The 23,555-nt window shown below is 39.8% G+C and overlaps 1 protein-coding gene across 2 annotated transcripts in view; it reads left to right on the plus strand.

Moving 5' to 3' along the window:
- NCOA6 (nuclear receptor coactivator 6) overlaps positions 1-23,555 on the plus strand; it is a 56,155-nt gene that overhangs the window by 4,073 nt on the left and 28,527 nt on the right. Inside the window, exons 2-9 of one of the 2 annotated variants that reach the window (XM_024195334.3) lie at positions 524-1,017; positions 1,687-1,965; positions 4,592-4,747; positions 5,738-5,860; positions 9,061-9,189; positions 12,309-13,124; positions 16,378-16,524; positions 17,492-18,602. In XM_024195334.3, coding sequence (XP_024051102.2) covers positions 1,731-1,965; positions 4,592-4,747; positions 5,738-5,860; positions 9,061-9,189; positions 12,309-13,124; positions 16,378-16,524; positions 17,492-18,602 — 2,717 coding nt within the window. In that variant the 5' untranslated portion in view covers positions 524-1,017; positions 1,687-1,730. The remainder of the gene's footprint in view (positions 1-523; positions 1,018-1,686; positions 1,966-4,591; positions 4,748-5,737; positions 5,861-9,060; positions 9,190-12,308; positions 13,125-16,377; positions 16,525-17,491; positions 18,603-23,555) is intronic. The other variant, XM_024195333.3, reaches the window with a different exon arrangement.

A 23,555-nucleotide genomic window follows, 5' to 3' on the forward strand; every position in this document is an offset into this window, starting at 1 on the left:
CACGCCGCATTCCTCCTCCTCACCCCTCCCTCCCAGGCTTGTCTGATCAGCTGTATGGCGGCGCAAGCGCTGGAGGGAGGGGGGAGAAGCAGGACGCGCTTTTTTTTTTTTTTTTTTTGCTCCACCGGCAGCCCCGGATGTTGCGGGCCCCTTTTAGGCGCGGGGCCCCATTCCGGGGAATCGGCTTAAAGCAGGCCCTGTTTGATGGGTAAGAAGATGATTGTGGACTTCTGTTCGCTATGTCTTTTGCTATGACTTCTGGATAAAGGAGTACATATTGCATTTTGGAACCCCGAGATTGCCTTTGGCTTGGTTAAAAACTTGCCATTTCATTCTATTTCCATATAAAAATATTGGAAAACTAACTATTTAGGGAATGTTTTAAAATTTTACAATTTCCTGGCACTGTCTAATCACAAGCATTTTGTCTGCAAAGTATTGCATAGGGATCAATACCAGGTGCTCTCCCTTTTCTGGTACTGGGATGACAGTGCAATTGATTTTTAACTGGTTACCGTTACAGGTCAACTTGAGTACTTCTGATAGTCAAGTTCTGAAGAATTCTGTGAACCAACTCCCTTGAGTTTTTTCTGGCAGACCAACAATCCTGATAATACGATGGCTACGATTTTCAAGATCAGCTTGTTTGTCTTGCAGTCCCTGATATTGGGTCACCTGGTGGGTTGTTTATTTTCTTATTGGCAGCCTCTGTGTGCTTTCCATGGTGGCAGTGGAAAAGTTGGCTCCTTTATTCGGTCTGTATTCTTTGTGACTTTAGCAGCCAGGGTTTCAAAGAGTTCTATAGCCTTCTCTGATTTGGCATCTATTGCTTTCATTTTTGTAATTAGTCTTCTCCCAGGTGCCCTGAACTGCTCAAAATTTCTGTTGACAAGGACACCTTGACGCTCACACGTAACTCTCCTGCAATGGTTGCCTCTAGATTTGAATCTGTATTGGTTTTCTTTATCAGACTGGCTGGTCCCCCTCCAATGATGCTTTAGGAAAATCCTATTACAGGTATTAGCCATAATAGAAGTTTTTGAGGGCCAATATCAGTATAAAATTATAAAGCATACTGTTGATGCTACATATATAACTGCATAAAATTAAGAAAAGTTACATCAGAGTGCAAGGACCATTCTATCTGTCTGCCATAACTGTTCCTGCCTGATTCATGTCTCCTCTTTAACGCTTTAATTATTTGTGGCTGGAGAGAAAAGGGAAAAAAAATTGGAAGCATGCTGCCTTAGTTCTACTGCTGCTACCTGTATCCTACCGTCTGTTGATCAAAATGATGTGTGTGGTAGTCTTGGTAGTGGTGACGGCACTACAGTGGAGTAGCAATGACATCTCCAGCTGTAATGGGGGCCATTGGTGGTCTTCTGAGCAGCTTCAGGGCTGCTGCCCTTCTCCCTCTCTTCCAGTTCTGCTTTCTTTTAAAGAGACAAGGAGGGTGAAATAATCTTATATTGGACCAACAGACAGTTACTTTTGTACCACGGTATTTTAGAATAATCTGCACTGGGATCACTTGTAAGAAATGTAACACAATAGCATTTTCCTGTCCTTGTTCCTCTAGAAAATAACTTCTAGTGCTCAGATTATGTATCATGATTTTGGTTTAGATGCCCAATTGTACCTATTTTACAGTACATTATTATTATTGTTTATTTATTTCCTTCAAAGCATCTACTTAACGTCTGACTGGCTTGCATTGCTGGAAAATAGCCATGGTTTTGGATGATCTACCTAACTTAAAAGAAACCTACAGTTCCTTGCTCTCCTCAACTATGGAAGACTTAGAGGTGGATTTTGACTCCAGACTGGAGGAAGATGACCTAAAACAGGATGGTACTCCTGAAGGTTCCACCATCTTCGTCGCTTTTAAAGGAAATATAGATGACAAAGACTTTAAACAGAAACTGGGTATCATATTGAAGAATGTACCTGGTCTTTTACACATGGGTAATCCATTTTCTTGTCACTTTTCAACTTCTGTTTCCTTCTCTCTCTCACACACAGAAATCATATTCTAAATTAAGGTACTCTAGACTGTAATAAATTATTGGGATTATTTTTTTTTTGGTAAAAATTTACAGTACTTTTCCTCTGAGCAGCATAGAGCGAAAACATGTTCTGAAATTCTTTAGCTGCTTAATATCATTATGATTGTATTATTAGTTCAGCATTTTTCCTACCACTTATTGAATTCCCCTATTCCACTGTCAATTCTTTAACTCTCTTTTCACCAGAAGTTACATACATATTTGTTTTACTGTATTTTGGTCCATGTCCTGTCTGCACCCACAGATTTTCTGAGATACCCTGGAATTGTGTACACAGCTGAAAACTTCCTACAGCTTCCCTTTAATGTGCCTATTATTAAGACCAGCAAAGAGGTCCATGATATGTGCTGTTTTTCCCCATTCCAGAGTGAGACTGGATAATTATATGTGTCTGGAAAACTGGTCAGGATCTTGCACTATTTTTGTCAGTGATTTCGTATAGTCTTTTAAAATAGTTTTTATTGCATACTTTATGCAGATGCCAGGCTTACTATGACTTTTAAGGTTCTTTCCAGCTATTAGAGAACTTTAGTTCTCTAGAAAAGATCGGTAGAAAGAATTTTACTCCTTTTTTGGGTTTGTCTAAACAAGAAAGTTTTACCAGTTGTACCAGGTATAATTAAATTAAGCTATAAACTAAATTTGTTTTTTAATGGTATGAACCCCTGTGTGGACATTCTTACTCCAATATAAGTGGATTTTTTAGTTTAGCTTAAACCTCTTCCCAAGCAACATAAGATAAACCAAATAAGGAGGCTATACCCATATAACTATAGCAGTTTAAACTGACACTTTTTTTTATACCAGTATAATTTCCCCATGAAGACAAGCCTTATTGTAAGAAGCTCTTTCTCCTAGATGCATTTCCCTTATGCAATGTTTTTGGGCTACACCCTTTCGGGTTCTCGGAGGGGGGGGGGGTAGACTCTCAGAAATCTGTCTTAGATTCTGTGGAAGGTTCTTTTTCTCGCTCCACATGTTTGAATTAAGAATCAACCCCTCTATTCCATATAATCAATTTTGTGTGTTTGCATATTGGACTATTTATGTTATGGGTCAGAGTTTAAAATACTTCCTGCGTTATCATGGATCTCTTTCCACTGTGTAGGGTAATTAATAATTATAATGTAATTGGTCTACCAATTCTAGAGTGCACAAAACAAATCCTTTTCACCTCATGTTAATCTCTTCTCCTCATTCTGTACCTTAGTCAGGAATTGATCCATCAACTTCAGTGGGAATTGGGAGTCTTTTCATTGCCTTTAGTAAGCACTAGGGTGGATCTATATTTAATTTTAGCAAATCTCACTCTGTTATAGCATATATTATAAACTATGGCAGTAGGTGCTTTAAAAACACAATTACAGATATAAAATTACATGCATTAATATTTCAGTCATATCAGACAATTTAATTGTGTGTATTTGGTAAACTGGATTCACTAAAAGGATGAATCTACATAGTGAAATCAATTACCAGTGTTCATGGTGGAGTTGATGAACATTGTTCAGAGTCTAAAGAAGTGAAGGAATTGGTTTTAAAAATGCATGGTTCTATGTGAAACTAAAACTTTTAAAATTCATGTGAATGAGTGGCAAATTGTTTAAGCTGATTTTAGAACACAATAGAGCTCTGAAAGTATAGGGGATGTAAACTGCATCTTTGTGAGACCTATATAAGAACCCGAGATAAATAGTGTTTGAAGTGCAAGAAGGGAAAATGAATCACTAATAGCTAGGGATATTAACACCAGTAATGAGATCTTTAATATGTTTTTTTAGAAGTACAAAATGAGATCCAATAAGGCTGTTGATAGGATAGAACAATAAAGAACTATTGATGAAAGAAAAGGAAGTGGCAGAAGAATTAGTTCTTTATGTCAATGTGAAAAGGAGGATTAAATAATTTACCCTTGAGGCAATGTCTGCGGGTACTAAAGAGGATAAACAGGACAATAGAGATTTCTTTCTGCTGTTACAGTAATCATTTGGCTAGGATACTGAGACACAAAGCACTTGGTAGTGATGGATTATTACATTCACAAGTGATATGTTATTAAGGAATAAATAGTTAACAAATTTAGTAAGACTTTTGTTACTATGGGAAATATCAAGTGATTGGGAAATACCAATCATAGGCCCAAATTGTAAAGAGACTTTCTTGAACAGGTTAAAAATTATAGATCTGTACATTTATATTAGGAATAATTTTTAGATGATTTTAATGTTCAAAAAAGTTTTAATTTTCAGATAGCCTCTCTGAGTTACTATGTTGGCCACGGTGTACTGGTTTTCATCTGTTTGGTTCTTTATGAAATTGACCTTTAGGGAAAATAACTGGTATGGTTTGGCGGGTAGCATGATTACACAGCTATATGGGAAAACTTCCCCATCGCCACATATTGGAATAACCATTGACAATCTTGAAAACCAAAAAGGTAGCTCAGTTTTCATCTTTGTTCTGCTGTGCTATTACATTGTTTGAAAAATGACGTAATACTCCATTCTATTTTTCTTTTAACTAAGAATCCAACAAGTTAAAATTGCAGAAGGTAGAACCCTGGAACAGTGTACGTGTTACATTTAATATACCCCGGGAAGCTGCAGAGCGGCTGCGAATTCTGGCTCAGAGCAACAACCAGCAGCTCCGTGACTTGGGAATTCTCTCTGTTCAGATTGAAGGTACGTCACACCTGCTGTTAAGAGGTACTAAAATTGTGGATGTGCTAAAACTGCAGTATTGATAAGAAGCAATTTTTATGCTTGAGAATGAGCCTCACAGACATTCTGCAACTTAATAGTTTAGAGAAATGTCTTCCTTTGTTTTCTGAAGCAGTCCGTTTTTCCGTAGCTGTATTGAAACAACACTTAACTTACTCCTGAAGGAACAAAGTTACATATAATAGTTACTTGACTTTGAGGAGTTTGAAATTCTGTAGAAGGTGTTTCTGAATGTCATTACCAACATGTTACTAAGGGATTGTACACACTACCACTTATGTCAGTATAATTTATGTTGCTCATGGGTGTGAATAAGCAACGTAAGTTACACCAGCCTAAGCGCTGGTGTGGATAGTGCTGTGTCAGCAGGAGAGTTTCTCCTGCCGACATAGCTACTACGTCTTGTAGAGGTGGTTTTATTATGTCGATGGGAGAGCTCTCCCCTGTCACCATAGAGCAGCTTCACTAGATGTGGTACAGTGGTGCAGCTGCATCGGTGCCACTGTAGTGCTTCTAATGTAGACTAGCCCTTAGCTTTTAAAAAAAATGAATATTTTCATGCTGTTGTCTGAGGCCTGAGGTGAAACTTTCTTCTTAAAATCAGTGGCTTTCATAATTAAAATTACACTCCTGGATGATCCTACGAGAACAAGCCAAGGGCACAGCGTGCAAGGTTCAAACCCAGGGCATGTAGCTCTTCAGTCCTTTTGTCTCAGGATGCTCCCTTCTCTTATTAAAGACCACAATTCAATTTTCAATATATTGACTGCATACTTGAAGAGTTGGCAAGAGTAGTGTGTGTTACATAATCACCCTATATTCCAAAGTGTGTGCAGCAGGTCAAAATTTGACACCATCTTTAAATGCTGCTTTGAGGTTGGTTCCTTTCTCTCCCTTGCTGTCCCACCCCATGCATATAATTTAACTTAATAGATTGTGTATTACTTCCAGGTGAAGGTGCCATCAACTTGGCTTTAGGTCAAAATAGAAGTCAAGATGTCAGGATTAATGGGCCAATGGGAGCAGGCAATTCAGTACGAATGGAGACAGGATTTTCCATCCAGGGTGGCCAAGGTAAGTTCAGTTTTGTTAAATTTAGTATTACATGTTATTAAATTTATTACTAAGCTTATCATGTAACCTCACTGATTGTAGCAACAGTTGCTAGCAGAGTTGTAACTCTAATATGCATACCAGTTTCCCTGCTGTCAGTGTCCCATCCCATGTAAAATATCCAGTGCGTGAATACTTGTATGTTGTTACTTCCCATGAGCATTCATGCTAGTAAATTTCAGTTGAATGTCCAGATAGTGAATACAAAAGGTGCATGATCACAGAAAAGTGAATTCATATTAAAATTAGCACAAATTCTCACAATAAATTTGTGCATTATTCACCCAGTTTTACTGCTACTTTAGTATGGCTGTTTTCCTGTATATTAACATTGTTGTAATGGAGAACTATTTCTCATCCAAGTTGTATGCTTAAACAGAACTGCATATATGCCATCCATTATCCTATCATACCAGTATAACTCATAAATTGTAGGAAGTCTGATTATTAAATGTTAAAGGAAAATTGTTCTGTAATAAAGTATTCTAATAGTTGCATTTAATTACAAAGCGCAAAATAAATAATTTTAAAACAATTAAAATATGATTTAATATAACTTTTAAAAAATTAACAAATAGGGAGCTCTCATTGACCTTCTCATGTACAGTAGATTAGGGCAAGAGAAATGTAGCTATCCACTGGAATGAATGGAAAAGAAATTTACAAATTGCAAATTATGGGTGGAAATCTGGTTAATTTAAGAGTAGTTAAATCACTGTAATTAACAAAAAATGTGAAATAGAATATTTATTACTTCCACTATGAAAATCTCTGAGCTTCATTTCCTAGGTCTTAATGTACTTTTTTTTTTTTTTATAATGGAGATATCCTATCTCCTAGAACTGGAAGGGACCTTGAAAGGTCATCGAGTCCAGCCCCCTGCCTTCACTAGCAGGACCAAGTACTGATTTGCCCCAGATCCCTAAGTGGCCCCCTCAAGGACTGAACTCACAATGCTCAAGCAGGCCAATGCTCAAACCACTGAGCTATCCCTCCCCCCATTGAAAGTTAGAGATTTGGGTGCCTAATTCCCATAGACATTTTTGAAAAGCTCTGCCTGAGTGAAACCATGAAGGTTTTCCTCCAAATATCTCATCATATGGTCCTTTTCTCTCCATCTCCTTAATGCTTTTCTAGAGCCTTGAGTATATGTGTAACTTCTTATAAGTGAGTAGTCCTGTTCAAGTCAATAGGACTCCATTTGTGTAAAGTTATGCACATGGGTAAAGCTTTATGGGATTAGGAGCTAGATTTGTATATGTGGGATTCAGAGTACTTTCCTAAAAGTTCACTTAGATAAGTGATTTTTTTACCTTCTGTGTAGCACAGAAAAAAAATCTAAGGTACATTATTGTAACTAAAGTATGTTTGCCACAGGCTCATGGAAGTCAGACTGATTCTCCATTCCCTTTTTTCCTCGAACTTGTGACTTGTTTGTTTTTTGGAGGATGGGGGCCTACCAATGATGCTTGTGGCCCCTTTTCTTGTGTGAGGAAAAAATGAAGAATCTACCATTCCCACTACAAATCCATTCTGCAGAGAGGTTGAATAGGCTAGAAGACTTCAGGAAAGAAATAACTTTGAATTAACATATTCTGATTTTAAAATAATATTTCTGTCAATGAGGAGTCTAGGTAATCTGGAGGAATGAGGTTAGAATTTGTACTCAGGTCCTGAGTTCTCATCCTGGTTCTTCCACTGATTTGGAGTGTGGCTTTGAGCAAGTCACTTTACCTCTTTTGCCTCTCATCTGTAACAAAGAAAATGTGTATGAATATGCCGCACGGTGTATTTTGAGAATGTACAGCTTTTTGAATGTGTAAAGTTCATTATACATTATTACTTGGTTGAACATTACCAAAAAAAACAGCTGCAAATTTTTCAAAGGTCTTCTGAGTTCAAATTTTTACTTTAATTAAAGCTAATTTTTCTTTTAAGAGATAAAATAATGAATACATTTGGAATAAAGTTGTCTGTTTACCCTAGAATCTGAAGTTTTCAGGGTAAGAAATGCTTCTCACCAGAAATAAAAGGACTATATATATTTGCTGGTTAATAGTTCAGTCACTGTAAGATTTAGGATGCCACTGATCTTCTTTCTATTGATTCAGTACCAAAGCAATATGTTAAACATAAATGTTTTATTTACATTGTAGATGTTTTGTTTTATTTATACATATATACATATGAAAACATGCTTTGAATTACCTTTTGTTATTTCTGAACACACTAAAGGAGTTGACCATCTTGCTGGAAAAAGTGATAAGCAAATCAATGTCAATATGGAAGCCACATGTAAGGGCTGGTCCACATTGGGGCGGGGGATCGATATAGGAAACGCAACTTCAGCTACGAGAATAGCGTAGCTGAAGTCAATGTTTCCTATATCGAACTAAAAGTACCTACTTCGGGTCCACACGGCGCAGGCAGGCTCCCCCGTTGACAGCGCTTCCTCCTCTCGGCGAGCAGGAGTTCCGCAGTCGACGGGGGAGCGCTTCTGGGATCGATCTATCGCGTCCAGATGAGACGCGATAAATCGATCCCAGAAGATCGATCTCTACCCGCCGAATTAGGCTGGTAGTGTGGACCAGCCCTAAGAGACTAAATTGCCATCCCAGTAAAATATTGGCTTAACAGTCATAAAGCACTTCAAAAATTAATCAAAAGTTTATGCCAGTGAAGTTTCCATCCTAGAGAAATATTAGTTCATCTAATCTATTTTTACATCACGTCCTCTCTCTGGTAGCTAAGCATTTTGTTCAGTTTCTCATGTGAAGCTTTCATATTGCCATTGAGTCAGAGATCACTTTTTTGTTTTTAGCACAGTAGATGCCACCAGTAGTAGGTTCAGAAATTCCAATAGTATTTCAAAATATTCTTCGTATAAATACCTCCTTTTATTCCTAGTGAGAATTTTCTTACTTTGCAAACTTTCAGAGTGATAGGTTGAGTAAAATGAGTGGAGTTTTCCTTAAGTAAGTCCAATTTGAGTCTTTTCTTGGGGAAGAATTCTTTACGTTTAAAGAAATGTTTTGTTTAATTAAAAATTAATAATGCTATTCTAACTTTTTTCTTTTTGAAACCAGTGTTATCCATTGTAGGTACAGTAATGTGACCAACTGCATCTAAGATCTAACAAATAATGATTTTTAATTTTCCAGGGTTAATAAGAATGAACAATCCTACAACTGTTATGATGTCCCAGAGTGGAAATGTTTCCTCTTCTATGATGGCAAGTGGAGCTAATGCAGAGCTGCAGCCCAGGACACCGCGACCTGCTTCACAGTCAGGTAAAAAAGAACATTTACAGTAATAGCATTTATCTGTCACTATTGCTGTTATACAGACAATGTGGGTGAGGTAATATCTTCTATTGGACCAACTTCTGTTGGTGAGAGAGACAAGCTTTCAAGGTTACACAGCTTACAAAGCTCTTCTTCAGCTCTCTGTAAGCTCAAAACCTCGTCTCTCTCACCAACAGAAGTCGGTCCAATAAAAGAGGTTACAACAACACTGCATACAACTATTGCTATTGACATTTTTTTACCGCAAAGTACTTCTGAATTCTTTTTCCTTCAGCATAGACAGACAGACACACATGAGTACACGCTGAAGGATATCACCAAAATTTGGTCCTGGGCTGTCCCCCTACTTTTCTAACAGACACCCCTCCTTGAATGATTTCTTCACTGGAAGAAAGTATTGTCATTACCTGGAAAGGTTTCTTCTAACAGGTTTTAAACATTAGAAAAACCTTTAGTAACACAAATCTTGATGACCATTTTCAGAATTGTTTCTTACTGTAGTACTGTTAAAATATTTTTAGTTGCATCGGGGAAAGGAAAGCTTCCCCATACTGTTGTTCCTCCTCTCTGCCTGGAGGGATCACCACTCAGGGTCAGAGAATAATCTAGTTTTTGTGTGCTGTCAATTCTTAGGGTATGTCTACACTGCAAAAACACACCCGCGGCAGTGCGTCCCAGAGCCCAGTATGACAGGTTCCCCTCAGGGTGCCACTTGGAACTGGGGTACCACTGAGCCCGCCTGACCCACCAGTCTGGGCTCCCTTTCACACTGTGGTGCTGTGATAAGTTGCCAAGCTCTCCTCTTTCACCAGCATACACACAGATAGGGACACACTCCCTGCAGCTTCTCACACAGATACTGAGATCAGCTCTGCCTGGGAAGGCTCAACTAAGGCACCTCCCAGTTGCTAAGGCACGCACCCCCCTCTGGAGTGTAAACCCAAAGTTATACCATCTTGCACTGCACAGGAAACTGTACAGCATAAGCTCCTAAAATTCGCCCCCTCCCTCAATGTGGAGAGAGATATGCAACAGCTTTCTGCCCCAAGTTATAATTTTCCCACACACTAGTTTTAGACAAAACAAAAACAAGTTTATTAACTACAAAAGATAGATTTAAAGTTATTATAAATGATAGCAAACAGATCAAAGCAGATTACCTTAGTAAATAAACAAAACCGCAAACTGAGCTTAACACACTAGGTAGGATATGAATTAGCAAATTCTCACCCTGAGTGATAAACAGGCTGGCAGATTCTTAAGGCACAAGCTGCCTTGGCTTTGCAGCTTGGCTTTCCCAGGTTTTCATACACAGTCTAAAAATCCCTCTAGCCTGGGACCATCACTTCCCACAGTTCAGTCCTTGCCCCTCAGGTGTTTCCAAGTGTGTGTTTGTAGGGAGAGTGAGGTCCCATCATGATGTCATTGTTCCCCTTTTATATCTTCTTCCCACTTGCTGGAAAGCTCTTTTGCTGTAACCTGGGTCAAACAGTTTCCATTCTGTAGTGCTATCTCTGAGAGGTTTCTATTGTACACAGTTCCTGGGGTAATCCTTATGCTTGTGTGCATTTCTTCAATAAGCTATTAACGTTGTTTGATCTTTTTTAGTGTTGTGCCCGAAAGGCTGCTTGTGGGTGTTTCCAATCTCACAACATGTTTCTGTAAGACATTCAAAGCCAAACTTCATAACTTCACATACGACAATAGCACATACAATCCAACGCGATATTAATGTCTAGCAAATCAAGACTTTTAGAACGATAACTCACAAGGCATCACATATCCTAATTAAATGACAGTGGTGAATATTGGGGTTCCAGGGTGTCCCACCCGGGTCTACAAACTTGGGCTTGCACTGCAGCTCTGAAAATAGCTATGTTGATGTTCCTGTTGGGGCTCTGAGACCCACCCTCCTCAGAACATCCACATGGCTATTTTTAGCACTGTAGCCTGAGCCCGGCAAGCCCAAGTGTGTAGACTCAGGCTCTGAGACTTGATGCCATGGTGTTTTTTGTTTTTTTTTTTTTTTGCAAAGACATACCATTCGTCTCATTACTGAGACTACCAGCGAAGGTGATGGCATTTTTGTGATGTGGATCTGTCTACCTTTTGTCTTTTTAGACTGTACACTTTTTAGGATAGGGATGTTGTGTTTGGAAACATCTAATATATTTTCAGCTTTGCTACTATCTAAATAAGATATTTAGGCATCTAAATAAATGGCCTGATTTCCTTTCTTCCTCCCACCCCCACAGGTGCAGCTCCTGCTACAGTCTCCTTTCCTTGGCCTTTTGCATTAGAATTGTTACTTTATACACTGCCGTTGGTGGGCGTGGCACTTCACAAAGTGATACGGTCCCCATGTTGAGGAGCTTACATTTTGATATCATTATATATGAATCTATAATAAATTAATGATCATGAATACTATGGTAGATAGGGCTAGGAAAAGGATGTGTAGGTTGAGGCAACTGTAAAATGAGAAGCAAATGCACCTCTTTTGGAAGTAAAATTTTTCAATACAAGTCGACTGGAAGCTGAAAGCCTGATTTCTCTGCCTATTTTTGCCACTGCAAGTTGTGAGAGTTTAGGACTATTGAGGCACAGAACGGTTAAGTGACTTGCCCCTTTGTAAAATAGTGATTATTCTTGCCCAGTTTTGTAAAGTGTATCTAAAATCCTTTTGACGTAAGGCACAATGCAAAAGCAAAACATTATCATTTTTCTTTACAGAAAATATTAACTATTCTCTGGAAATGTTATCTGATTACACCGTCTTCATAATTTCTTGTTGTTCCATCTTCCCTTCAGAGTTGGGAGATTTTTTTGGCTTATATAAAAATAGGTTCTTGGAGACTACAGTACTGTATTTATACCTTTCACAATGCTTATGATTAGATTCTCAAGGTTGCCAGAAATTCTGGCTTCTTTTAGTGTACTAATTATTGTATACGTTGGAAAATTGGAATGCTGGAATGTGAATTTTTGTTGGATCTCAAGTTCAGAGGAGAAAGCAAATGCAAGCAAGTAACTTATTCTTTCTTGTTTTCTATCTTTGGCTGCAGTATATTATTTATTGTCACATTTGTTTGCTATTTTAATAGATTCAATGGATCCACTCTTGTCTGGACTAACTATCCAGCAGCAAAATCATCCATCTGGCTCTTTAGCACCTCAGATCCATTCAATGCAGTCAGTTCCTGTAAACAGACAAATGAACCCCGCTAACTTTCAACAACTGCAGCAACAGCCACAGCTGCAGCCACGTCCCCCCCAGCAGCATCAGCAGCCACAACAGGGTATTCGACCTTCATTTACCACCCCAGCTCAGGTTCCAGTTCCTCCTGGTTGGAATCAGCTGCCTTCAGGAGCACTTCAACCTCCTCCAAGCCAAGGAACAATGAGTACATTGACAGTAAACCAGGGATGGAAAAAGGCCCCATTGCCTGGACAGATGCAGCAACAACTCCAAGCAAGGCCATCTTTAGCAACAGTCCAGACTCCCTCCCACCCTCCACCTCCATACCCTTTTGGAAGCCAGCAAGCCTCTCAGGCTCACCCAAACTTTTCTCAAATGAACAACCCTGGTCAATTTACTGCTCCGCAGATGAAGAATCTTCAGGGAGGGCCCTCACGGGTTCCTACACCACTACAGCAACCCCACCTGACCAGCAAATCTCCTGCTTCTTCTCCCTCCTCCTTCCAGCAGGGATCTCCTGCATCTTCTCCAACAGTTAACCAAACACAGCAGCAGATGGGACCAAGGCCTCCTCAGAATAATGCACTTCCCCAGGGATTTCAACAGCCTGTCAGTTCTCCTGGTCGTAATCCTATGGTGCAACAGGGGAATGTACCCCCCAACTTCATGGTGATGCAGCAGCAAAGCCAAGGTCCACAAGGTTTACATCCTGGCTTAGGAGGTAAGAAAATCAGACCTTTCTGTCATCAAAAATAAAAGTTACATTATAAAAAGACAGCTAGAATTTATTATATCAGACTGTTACTTTAAAAAAAGTACTTTAAAAACCCTGTCCATTGAATAAGTACATAACTTGTCTCAGTTTTCCCCGTCCAAACTGCTGATGTATCCCCATGACCCTCTCCTCCCTTCTCTTGCTCCATGTCATCCCCTTCCTCACATTTGTACTCTTTGCTCTCTGCCTTCAAGGTATGCTACTGTATTCTTTTCTAAAATTCACACCTTCTTTGACGTCACCTGCCTCGCTACCTTCTTCCTTCTCTTTTGTCTACTCATGCTGCCTCAGTTTTCTCCTCTTTAACTCTCTTCTTGATCCTCTGCTTCTATTGCATCACTCCAGACACTACTTTAACTAGGGTCACTAAGGACCTGCTTTTGGCCAAATCCCACATCCCTGTTCTTGTTGTCTTCCACCTGTCTGTTGCCTTCAACAGCCTCATCCTAGACTTTTTCTACTCTTTAGGCGTTTGTAGTTTTGTGCTAGACTGGATCTCATACTTTCTCTGAACATTCCTTCAGCATTTCCCTGAATGGCAGCATTCAGTTCATCATATTTGTTCCCCTCAACATTCAAGCTGTTGCTAAATCCTGTTGGGTTTTTTTTATTTCCCAAAACATCTGTCTAATTCAATCCCTACTGCTAAAACTTTCGTCAATACTCTAATAATCTCTTTCCTTGCCTAATGCACCATTCACTGTGGCTTCCAAGGTTCTCATGTCGTACACCTCAAGTCCATCCAATAGGCTGTTCCGTGCCTCTTGCTCCAACCAAATCTCTCATCTGTTTGCACTCTGCTTTCACAAGTCTTTGCACTTTGTATCTGATTTCCTTCTGTGTCAGATTCAAATTCTTCATGCTCTTGTTCATGGGCCTGTGCCTTGTAACTTCCCTCATCTCCAGCACCCACAGGCAATTCTTTACCCTTTCTGATGCCAGATCCCCTTTTACCTGGAATAGCCTCTGTGATCCCACACACTGTGGTCTCCTCATTCCTCATCAGGATTCACTACTTCCAGATAGGTAGTCTTAACATTGATCTCCACTCCTATAATCTTGTCAAATATTTCCCCTCAATTCTTAATATGTTAACTTAATAAAAACATAAAATCCTACTCTTTCTAATAACTATTTAAACATTTCACATAAAGACACAACCAACTAGCAAGATATGTATATAATTTGAATTTATTTCCAGATCTTATTGTCCATGGAGAGGACATGGATTACTGTATCCTCGCCTGGTTTAATTTGACACAGTTCTATTGATTTCAGTGGAGCCACACTGACTTACACCTGCTGAGGATCTTGCTTCTTACCTCTTTCCTTTGTTCATAGTTATCCCTTGCTGTATTATGTCTGAATTAAATTGTAAGCACATCAGGGTTGGGGGTAGGGATCTGTCTTTGTTTACATAGCACCATATACTCTATGTTGCTTTATAAATAATTCAGATATATGCATATATTCATTTTATTCAATGTTTACTTAATTTAGCATAGTACAAACTTTAGATTAGATTTAATATATGGCAAAAATTATGTAAGATTTTACTTTTCTGTGTTTCTCTGAGTTCTGAATGATTGAACTTTAACTCCTGCTAAACTATTAGGAGTTGACAGTCCTTCCATAGGTTATTTCAAAGAGCGTCTGTTAAAGATTTGCCCCTGAGTCTCAGACTTGACCAGTAATCTTGATGTCCTCAAATATTAATGATTGACCTATAAGTTATATATGCGCCAATGATTTATTTAAATGTGCTAGAATGTTGTTAATTTGCAAGGAACTCAGTGGGGCCAGAATGTCAAATTGTGGCTTGGTACAGAGGTTTAAAGAGGTGCAAGGCTCCCCCTTATGCCCCTGTGTGCCAGCTACCCACATCACAGGATGTGTAAGAGGAGGAAGTGGGCTGTGCAGAGTCATTTACACTACCCCTCACTAAGGTGGGTGAGAATTATTGCAGGGACTATGTAGAGCCTTGGCCCTGTTACCCCAATACACCAACTGGCATAGCTATGCTGGCACACCAGTGAATGTGTGCTGTGCCAGGTATAGACGCAGAACGGTTACTCCCTCTTGGAGTAGCAGGGGAAACAGGAAGAAGATTGCGACTTGCTGAGTTATAGTTGCCCTCCGGGGTTACTTCAGGGGCAGCACAGTGCTGCACTACTCCTTACACTGGGATTAGATCATGACTACAATTAGTAGAACTCACTAATTCTCACAGTTTAAAGGTTGTGTGTAATCTAGCAGAGTTACCAACCTGAAAAATAAGGCTATTCACTGTAAATAAAGTAGACCCATTTATTTTGTGTATATATTTTGTTGTATGAAGGAAGACAAATGTAGCCTGATCAATGTGAGAAAAAAATGGTTAAAATAATTTGTTTAATGTGGAGATAGAAGACCAAGCAATTGTAGACATCTGAGTTAAATCTATCCCTGAGTCTTTTTATTAGATTGTGCTTATTTTGATATATAGGGATAAATGGAAAGCAATGATGGCTAAATTGCATCTTCTTCTGAGGCTAGAAGTTGCATTTAAACTCCCCTCCCCCCAAACTACCCCTCCCTCCAAACACACACAAATAGTGACAAAAGGTGTGTGCATGGTGCCTTATAGACAGACACAGTTTCTGTCCCAAGGAGTTCATAATCAACACTAAAGAACACAAGAAATTGCCACACACTCAATGTGTATGTTGACTGTATACCGGGCGTCATTAGGAAGGAAAAGACTCAATTAAAAAATAAGGAGATTAGAGTACTGTAAAGCATCATACTTTGTTTTCAGTTTTTACAAAATCTGCCCTTTGTGAATGAATAATGGTGTACGTAGGAAATACAATGTAGGTAATCACAACTTGATTCAAGACACAGTAGCTTCTTAACCAGGTTTGTTAAAGCAGACAGCTGTTATAAACTGTACTCAAGATTATAAGTACATCAGCACAAACATCTTTTTTTCAGTAACTCAAAGTTACTATAGTTTTGTGTTTAATCTTAAGTAACATTGCCTTTTTGGAAATTCCTAAACTGAAGATGAGCAAGAACTGAGCTGCTAGAATATTTTGATTTTCATTGGTTCCTGTTTGTTGCCGCCTGTCCTTGCTAACTTGATGGGAAGAGCTACCCTGTCAGTCTGCACTTGTGTAACCAAATTACAGAAACTAATAAATAATTGTTTTGTATTAAGGAATGCCCAAGCGCCTCCCACCTGGCTTCCCTGGAGGGCAAACTAATCAAAACTTTATGCAAAGTCAGGTGCCTTCAACAGCACCAGGTACACCTGTGAACAGTGGAGCCCCTCAGCTACAAACAAGTCAAAATGTGCAACATACAGGTCTGTGTCAAGTTTATTTTCTCCTGTAATCCTCAACATTTGTTTACTTGTCTTAATTATTCTGTAATTAACTTTTACTCCTGTAATGGAGGCAGCTTTGTACAGCAAAAATGTTCTACTTTTGCCAATTTTATATAATTTCTGCTAGCTGGGGCTGGGAATACTGCAGAGGCAGCATACTTAGCTTCCAGGGTGACAGCAAGCACAGGAAGTTCCTCATTTCTCAAACAACCCCATCTGCCATTGCTCAGAGTGGTGTTGCTTCTGGGCTCCAGGAGTAACTGCGTCCAGCCTTCTATTTCTGAAAAGAAGATTGTGCCTCAACACTGGGTCTCTGAGTGTAGAAATAGTAAAGGAGAAGATCCATAAGGGATGTCCTCCCCACAAGAAGAGTCTCGGGTCAAGTTTAAAACAATATGTAGTATCTTTGTCTTAGAAGAAATATAATCCTGCATAGTTTCCAGTAAAACTTTTCATCTTCCAATAAACTTTTAAAGCTACTCCTGTTTAGAGACAGTCACATTTTTGTCTCTTTTGATTACAAGCAATTTCCTTTTTAATGCTTTAGTCACTTGCCAAATATAGTCCTCTAGGCTGACTTCTCTTCTCAGTTCTGCAAGCTCTGATAACGTCATCTTGTCAGTATTCCCCATATGTTGCTGTCTTTATTATGAAACATATTATGGAATAGCTTCAAGATTTGAAGCTTGTTTATGTAGGAACAAACACACTTTTACTGGATTGAATTAAGTCCTAACCCTTTTCACTTCCATATGATTATCTGCTATAGTGTCAAATGTTGTGGCAGAAATTTGTGAATGTGTTGACAAATATTTTAAATCACTGGTAAAATAAAATTAATGATAAAGTAACTAAATTGGTGGGTTTCTCTTTTAACAAAGTTATTTGTTTGTCTAATGCCAGTGCAATTTTTAATGTTTAACTTTAAATTTTCATATTTTGCAAGGCGGTCAAGGATCTGGCCCTCCTCAAAATCAGATGCAGGTACCACATGGCCCACCAAATATGATGCAGACCAGTTTAATGGGACTTCATGGAAATATAAACAACCAGCAGGCTGGTGCTAGTGGAGTTCCACAAGTTAATATGGGCAACATGCAGGGACAGCCTCAGCAAGGACCACAGTCTCAGCTTATGGGAATGCATCAGCAAATTGTATCCTCCCAAGCACAAATGGTGAACATCCAGGCTCAAGGATCTCTAAACCCTCAAAACCAGATGATACTTTCCCGAGCCCAGCTTATGCCACAAGGCCAAATGATGGTAACACCCCAAAACCAAAATCTTGGTCCTGCACCACAAAGGATGACTCCACCCAAGCAAATGATTCCCCAGCAGGGCCAACAGATGATGGCGACACATAATCAAATGATGGGACCTCAAGGCCAGGTCTTGCTACAGCAAAACTCAATGATGGAACAGATGATGACCAATCAGATACAAGGCAATAAACAACCATTTAATACTCAAAACCAATCTAATGTTATGACGGGGCCAGCTCAAATAATGCGAGGACCAACCCCAAATATGCAAGGAAACATGGTGCAGTTCACTATGGCACAGCAAGGCCCTGTAAACGGCAATCCTTCTCAGGTTATGGGAATTCAAGGACAGGTTTTAAGACCCACAGTACCTGGCCCCCACATGTCTCAGCAACATGGGGACTCTGCTACTACAACAAACAGTGATGTAAACTTGACACAGATGTTACCTGAAGTTCCCATACAGCAGCCAAATATGGTGCCTTCCCACTTGCAGGCAATGCAAGGAAACAACAGTAATTCGGGAAGTCATTTTACTGGACATGGGTTACCTTTTAATGCCTCTTTTAGTGGCCCACCAAATGGGAATCAGATTTCCTGTGGACAAAATCCTGGTTTTCCAGTCAATAAAGATGTCACTCTAACAAGTCCACTGTTGGTAAACTTGCTACAGAGTGATATATCTGCAGGACATTTTGGTGTGAACAACAAACAGAACAATCAGAATGCCAATAAACCCAAAAAGAAAAAGCCTCCAAGGAAGAAGAAAAATAATCAGCAAGTAGAACAAACTAAGTAAGTTTTTAACATTGTCTTGCTGAAAACAAGAGAACATGTGTGTGTAGCCCAGAATTTTGCACGTTGCAGCAAAAGTATTTTTGAAGAAAGATTAAATGCTAAAGCAATGGTAGTTCTGCCATTGAAGCTCTGCCTCCATTCGGGGTGGAAGGGTAGGGAATTAAACTACAAAAATAAATTTGCCATCATCCCAGTTTTGTGCATCACTCACAACTGTTACCGTAATGTTGGCATCTTCCAGTTGAAGGACCTATGTGAGACTGCTGTGTCAGTGCCCCCAACTGCTTTGGGGACTCAAAGGTGTATAAGTTGTTCTATAACAGCAACAGAAGCAGCCGCTCTACAGGACTTTGGAGGGAGCATTCACGCTCAGGGCCGGCGCTTCCATTTAGGCGACCTAGGCGGTCGCCTAGGGCACCAGGATTTGGGGGGGGGGCGGCAATTCGGCGGCGGGGGGTCCTTCTGTGCTCCGGGTCTTCGGCGGCAATTCTGCGGCGGGTCCTTCACTCACTCTGGGACCCACCGCCGAAGTGCCCCGAAGACTGGGAACGTGGAAGGACACCCCCCCCCCCCCCCCGCCGCAGAATTGACGACGACGATCGGGAGCGCGGAAGGACCCCCGCCTAGGGCGCCAAAAACCCTGGCGCCGCTCCTGTTCATACTTGTACAGCATGACAGCCACAATGAGAGGGGTTGAGGGGCACATTCAGAAGTGCTGCTAATTAGTGTGCATGCATCTGTTGAGGGTTCCAATGTCACACCTAAAATAATGATCACGAGCCGTCACTATCTTAAAGCTGTTCAACCTGGTGTCTTTTCCCCCTAGAGTGGAATAGGGATCATAGACCCTCAGCTTCATTAATCAATAAACCCCTTATTTGTAGCTATAAAAGATTGTAATGAGCAAATCTTCTTAAAATTTGTCTGACTGCATGTAAGGGTGGCTATTAATAAGGCTGCTCAACATATTCCATTATAAGATCCTGTTTTCAGTCACACGTAACTTTGAGCCTAAATGGTTCTAGTTTGGCAAACTTTCCATGCTATATGTCTAAGTGTGAAATGTTTTGGAAAACTTCAGCCAAAATGGTTCAGCCATTTCAAAGAAAAAGGCTAAAGAAAAATACATCGTTTTGCTTACATGTTAAAAAACAATTCTGGCAACCTTTCCTTTGAAAAAGTCTGGTGCTCCCATTCTTTGGAGCAGGGATTGAAATTGGCACGAGTGGTATTTGTGTCAGGGATATGCCGTTTGCTGTTCTCATGAATATCTGTCTGAATTTGGACAAGTTATAAGCCTTGGGGGGAGGGATAGCTCGGTGGTTTGAGCATTGGCCTGCTAAACCCAGGGTTGTGAGTTCAATCCTTGAAAGGGCCATTTAGGGATCTGGGGCAAAAATCTGTCTGGGGATTGGTCCTGCTTTGAGCAGGGGGTTGGATTAGATGACCTCCTGAGGTCCCTTCCAACCCTGACATTCTATGAAAAATGGCAGTTGCACATGCTCAGTTGAAATTTAGATTTTAGCAGCTAAATTCTCCAAAGATTCTGTGCTCACTGGGCATGCTTCAGCCTGGGACTAAGTAGGACTTTCCCTGCAATTGCAGTTCTGGGATGCTGCAAGCTGTGCCTGGTCTGAACACCTGAAGTGAGAGCAGAGAGACTGTTTCTTCTCTGGTCTTAATATCCCCACAGTTGGGCCCAGGCAGTATTGAGGAGGAAGCTACCTGATTCAAATGCACAGGAGCAAGAACTGGACCTATGGGGGGGAAGAGAGGGAATTGGGAGGGGCTGGGGTAGGAGCCTGGGATTGGAAGGATGACAAGTCTGAGGGGTGGAGAGTAGGACTGGGTAGGAGAGGGGAATGGGATTGGAATGAAGAGCCAGGGATGGGGAAGAGACAAGACTGGGACAGGGACAGGTTGGAAGAGAGAGGACACAAAGGGTCATGCTTGGGAGGAATGGGCAGAAGTCTGTACCCACAAGAGGCCATTCCCCTCCCGAGCCTGAAGTGGAACCCAAGTTCCTGAATCTGACCATTCCTCCGCTGTCAGCAAATGCCTGTGAAACCCACTGGCAAAGTATCCCATCCTCCTCTAGTGCTGGTCCACGTAGAGGATGATAGTCTACTACTGCTATCAGTTAATTCTGTTAGCTCAAGTGGAAAGATCTGTGTGGTGGATCTGAGGGTTTCAACCTTGCTTGTGATCCATGTAGGTTTCAGTATGAAGCCATATGATGGAATTTCTGATTTTTCTGTTTGCTTTTTAATAACCTAGGAAATTAAACGCACACAAACTATATTAAAAGAATATTATTAAGGTTGCAAAGTCAAGCACTCAGAAGTTAGCAAGTCCCAGAATTAACCTGTGAAAACGTTAATTTGTCTCTCTTGTGCATATGCATTAAGATACAGTTTTTAATTACATGATCACACACTATTTTTTTCCCCATAAGAGCCCTGCCTTGCACAGAATGCATGGTCCTCACTTAATGAGAAGCTATTCGATATTTTGTTTTCTCCTCATTGTTCAATATGTGGCCCTGGATGTGCCTTACTCCACACTAATAATTCTGTCTTCAGAGCAGGATTTGGATAACTTCCTCATGGGATGATCTACAGTTATCACTACAGTATCTGAGTGCTTCACAAATATTAATGAATTTATTTTTACAACACCCCTTTGAGATGTGATTTTTATCGCCTTTTTCAGATAGGGAGCTGAGGCACAGCTTGATTAAGGTCAGAAGTACTCGCTAATTTTGGGTGCCCAAATTGAGACATTAAGGATATTAATTTTTCAGGTTCTTGGCACTATAAAGCATTTTATATGTTCCAAGCACAGTTTCCATTGACTTCAGTTGCAGCTATGAGTGCTCAGCACTTCTGCAAATCAGGCTCCTGGGTCTCAAATCAGGCACCCAGAAAATTAGGAATACCTGATTAGTGACCACCTGTGAAAAGTTATTGGTTCAAGTGGCTTGCCCAGCACCACACAGGAATTCTATGGTAGAGGCAGGGATAGAATCAGTTTCTCCAAGGTAGCATTTAACTGCCTTACCCATGAGCCCATCCTTTCTTTTCCTACAATTCCCTGGTTCATTAACTACATGCTTTCCAACTTCATTAACAAATGAAGCAGGGGTCCTACAGACAACACTCCCTTTCACTACACTACACAACCCTAATTTATCCGCAGAACAGGTTCATCATGTGCAATGAATGAGGCAGGGGTCCTGTGGAAAGAATATTATATGATCGTGTAATTTAAGGCTACATCATAATGCATATACACAAGGGGGACAAATCAAGGCTGCAGAAGCAACCTTAATTTTGGCATTTCTTAATTGCTAACCTTGCAATGTATCTTTTTAATGTATTTTGTGTATGTATGTTTGTACAGTGTCTCAAACTCCTGGTGCACTCTTCAAAACACTAATCCTTGAGAACCAAAGCAACTGAAGTGTTACAACAAAAGTAGCGTATAGTGGAATTAAATGCACCAAGTATAGTATCATATCCCAGTATCAAAGAGCATTCTAACAATCTTATGAAATGTCTGAATCTTTCTACAGTCCATAGAAAGAATCACACTTTCAGTTAATATAATGACATTCTTGAAAAGGATCCAATTTATTTGTTTTGTTTTCCCTTTTATCAGAATGTTTCGCTTTTATACAGCACCTGGCGTCCAAAGATTTCCAAGTGTTTTACAAACAGTAGTTAATTATTACTCACTATAGGAGAGGAATTTGTTGGTATCACTTCAGCCACCACTGGGATAAAACACAGCAGCTGTTTAACAGCGCCCAGTAGCGCTATACGGCAATTTAAAATAACAGAAGCTTTAGTTGCCTCTCTTGTTTCCCATACCAACAACAAAATAATAATTCAGAAGAGAACAAAAAAGTGACACGTTTTCTGAAAAGTGAAGTTGATAATATCATTACTTTAAAGAAAGCCAATGTTAATATTTTGTTTTCATCAATTGCCACCTTGATGGTCACCGGGCTTCATTATGAGCCTAGAAGACATCAATATATGGATTTGGCAAGCTGTCCTCTAGAATTACAATGTCACATAAAGCTATTTGTTCTCTTGATAGCCTTCTAAATAGGGATGAAAAATTCTACTTGCACCTTGTTTGTATTAAGCTGTGGCAATGATTATTACTAGCTTTAGATTTGTTATACTACTGTACTGTATTTTTTTGCAGTAGTGCTTTGATATCATTGCCTGGCTTTTACAAAGTACAGTTCCATAACCTTTATACAGCATAGGATTTTGATTCTAAATTTTGTTTGGCTTAGTATTGTGCAGTCAATAGTATTGTAAGAGTATAGCTATATTAGGATGTTGCTGTACTCCCTTTTTATCCAAACTTTTGCCTTGCTGTCCTTCAGCATAGTCTTACTCTCATAGCTAAAACAAGTTTGTTCTCTCTTTCTGCCCTTCCTTTCCATCTAGCTACTTGGAGCTGCTTAGAGAAGCTTTATGCTTTGTTTGTCTTGAAATCAGTCCTTTCAGTGATTGCCTAAAATTTTTTACTCTTAACTTACTTGGCCTGTATTAACTCCTTATGCATCAAGAACAAGAAGGATTTCTTTGCAGAGAGTTTTTCTTTAAGAGCTACAGAGCAGTTTCCATGCAAGCCATAGGGAAGAATTTAGAGCAGTGAACTTTGACTAAAAACAGTACTACTAGTGTGATCTGCACTTTTTTATTTTTGTATATATAAAGTTACCATTGCACCTAAGGAACTTCATCATGTATCAGGACCCTGTGGTGCCAGATGCTATACAGACACAGAACAAAAAGATGGTCCTTAAAAAGGTTTTCATGTCTCCCTTTTTCTTTTGGAAATTACACTTGTATTAATTCAGTGGCCAAAAGTTATAAAAGTTATTGGTATGTGAACTGAAACCATATTAGAGTATGAAAATAGTTTGTC

This window comes from Terrapene carolina, unplaced genomic scaffold, assembly GCF_002925995.2.
Source record: "Terrapene carolina triunguis isolate 2854851 unplaced genomic scaffold, T_m_triunguis-2.0 Scaffold233, whole genome shotgun sequence".
Lineage (NCBI taxonomy): Eukaryota > Metazoa > Chordata > Testudines > Emydidae > Terrapene > Terrapene triunguis.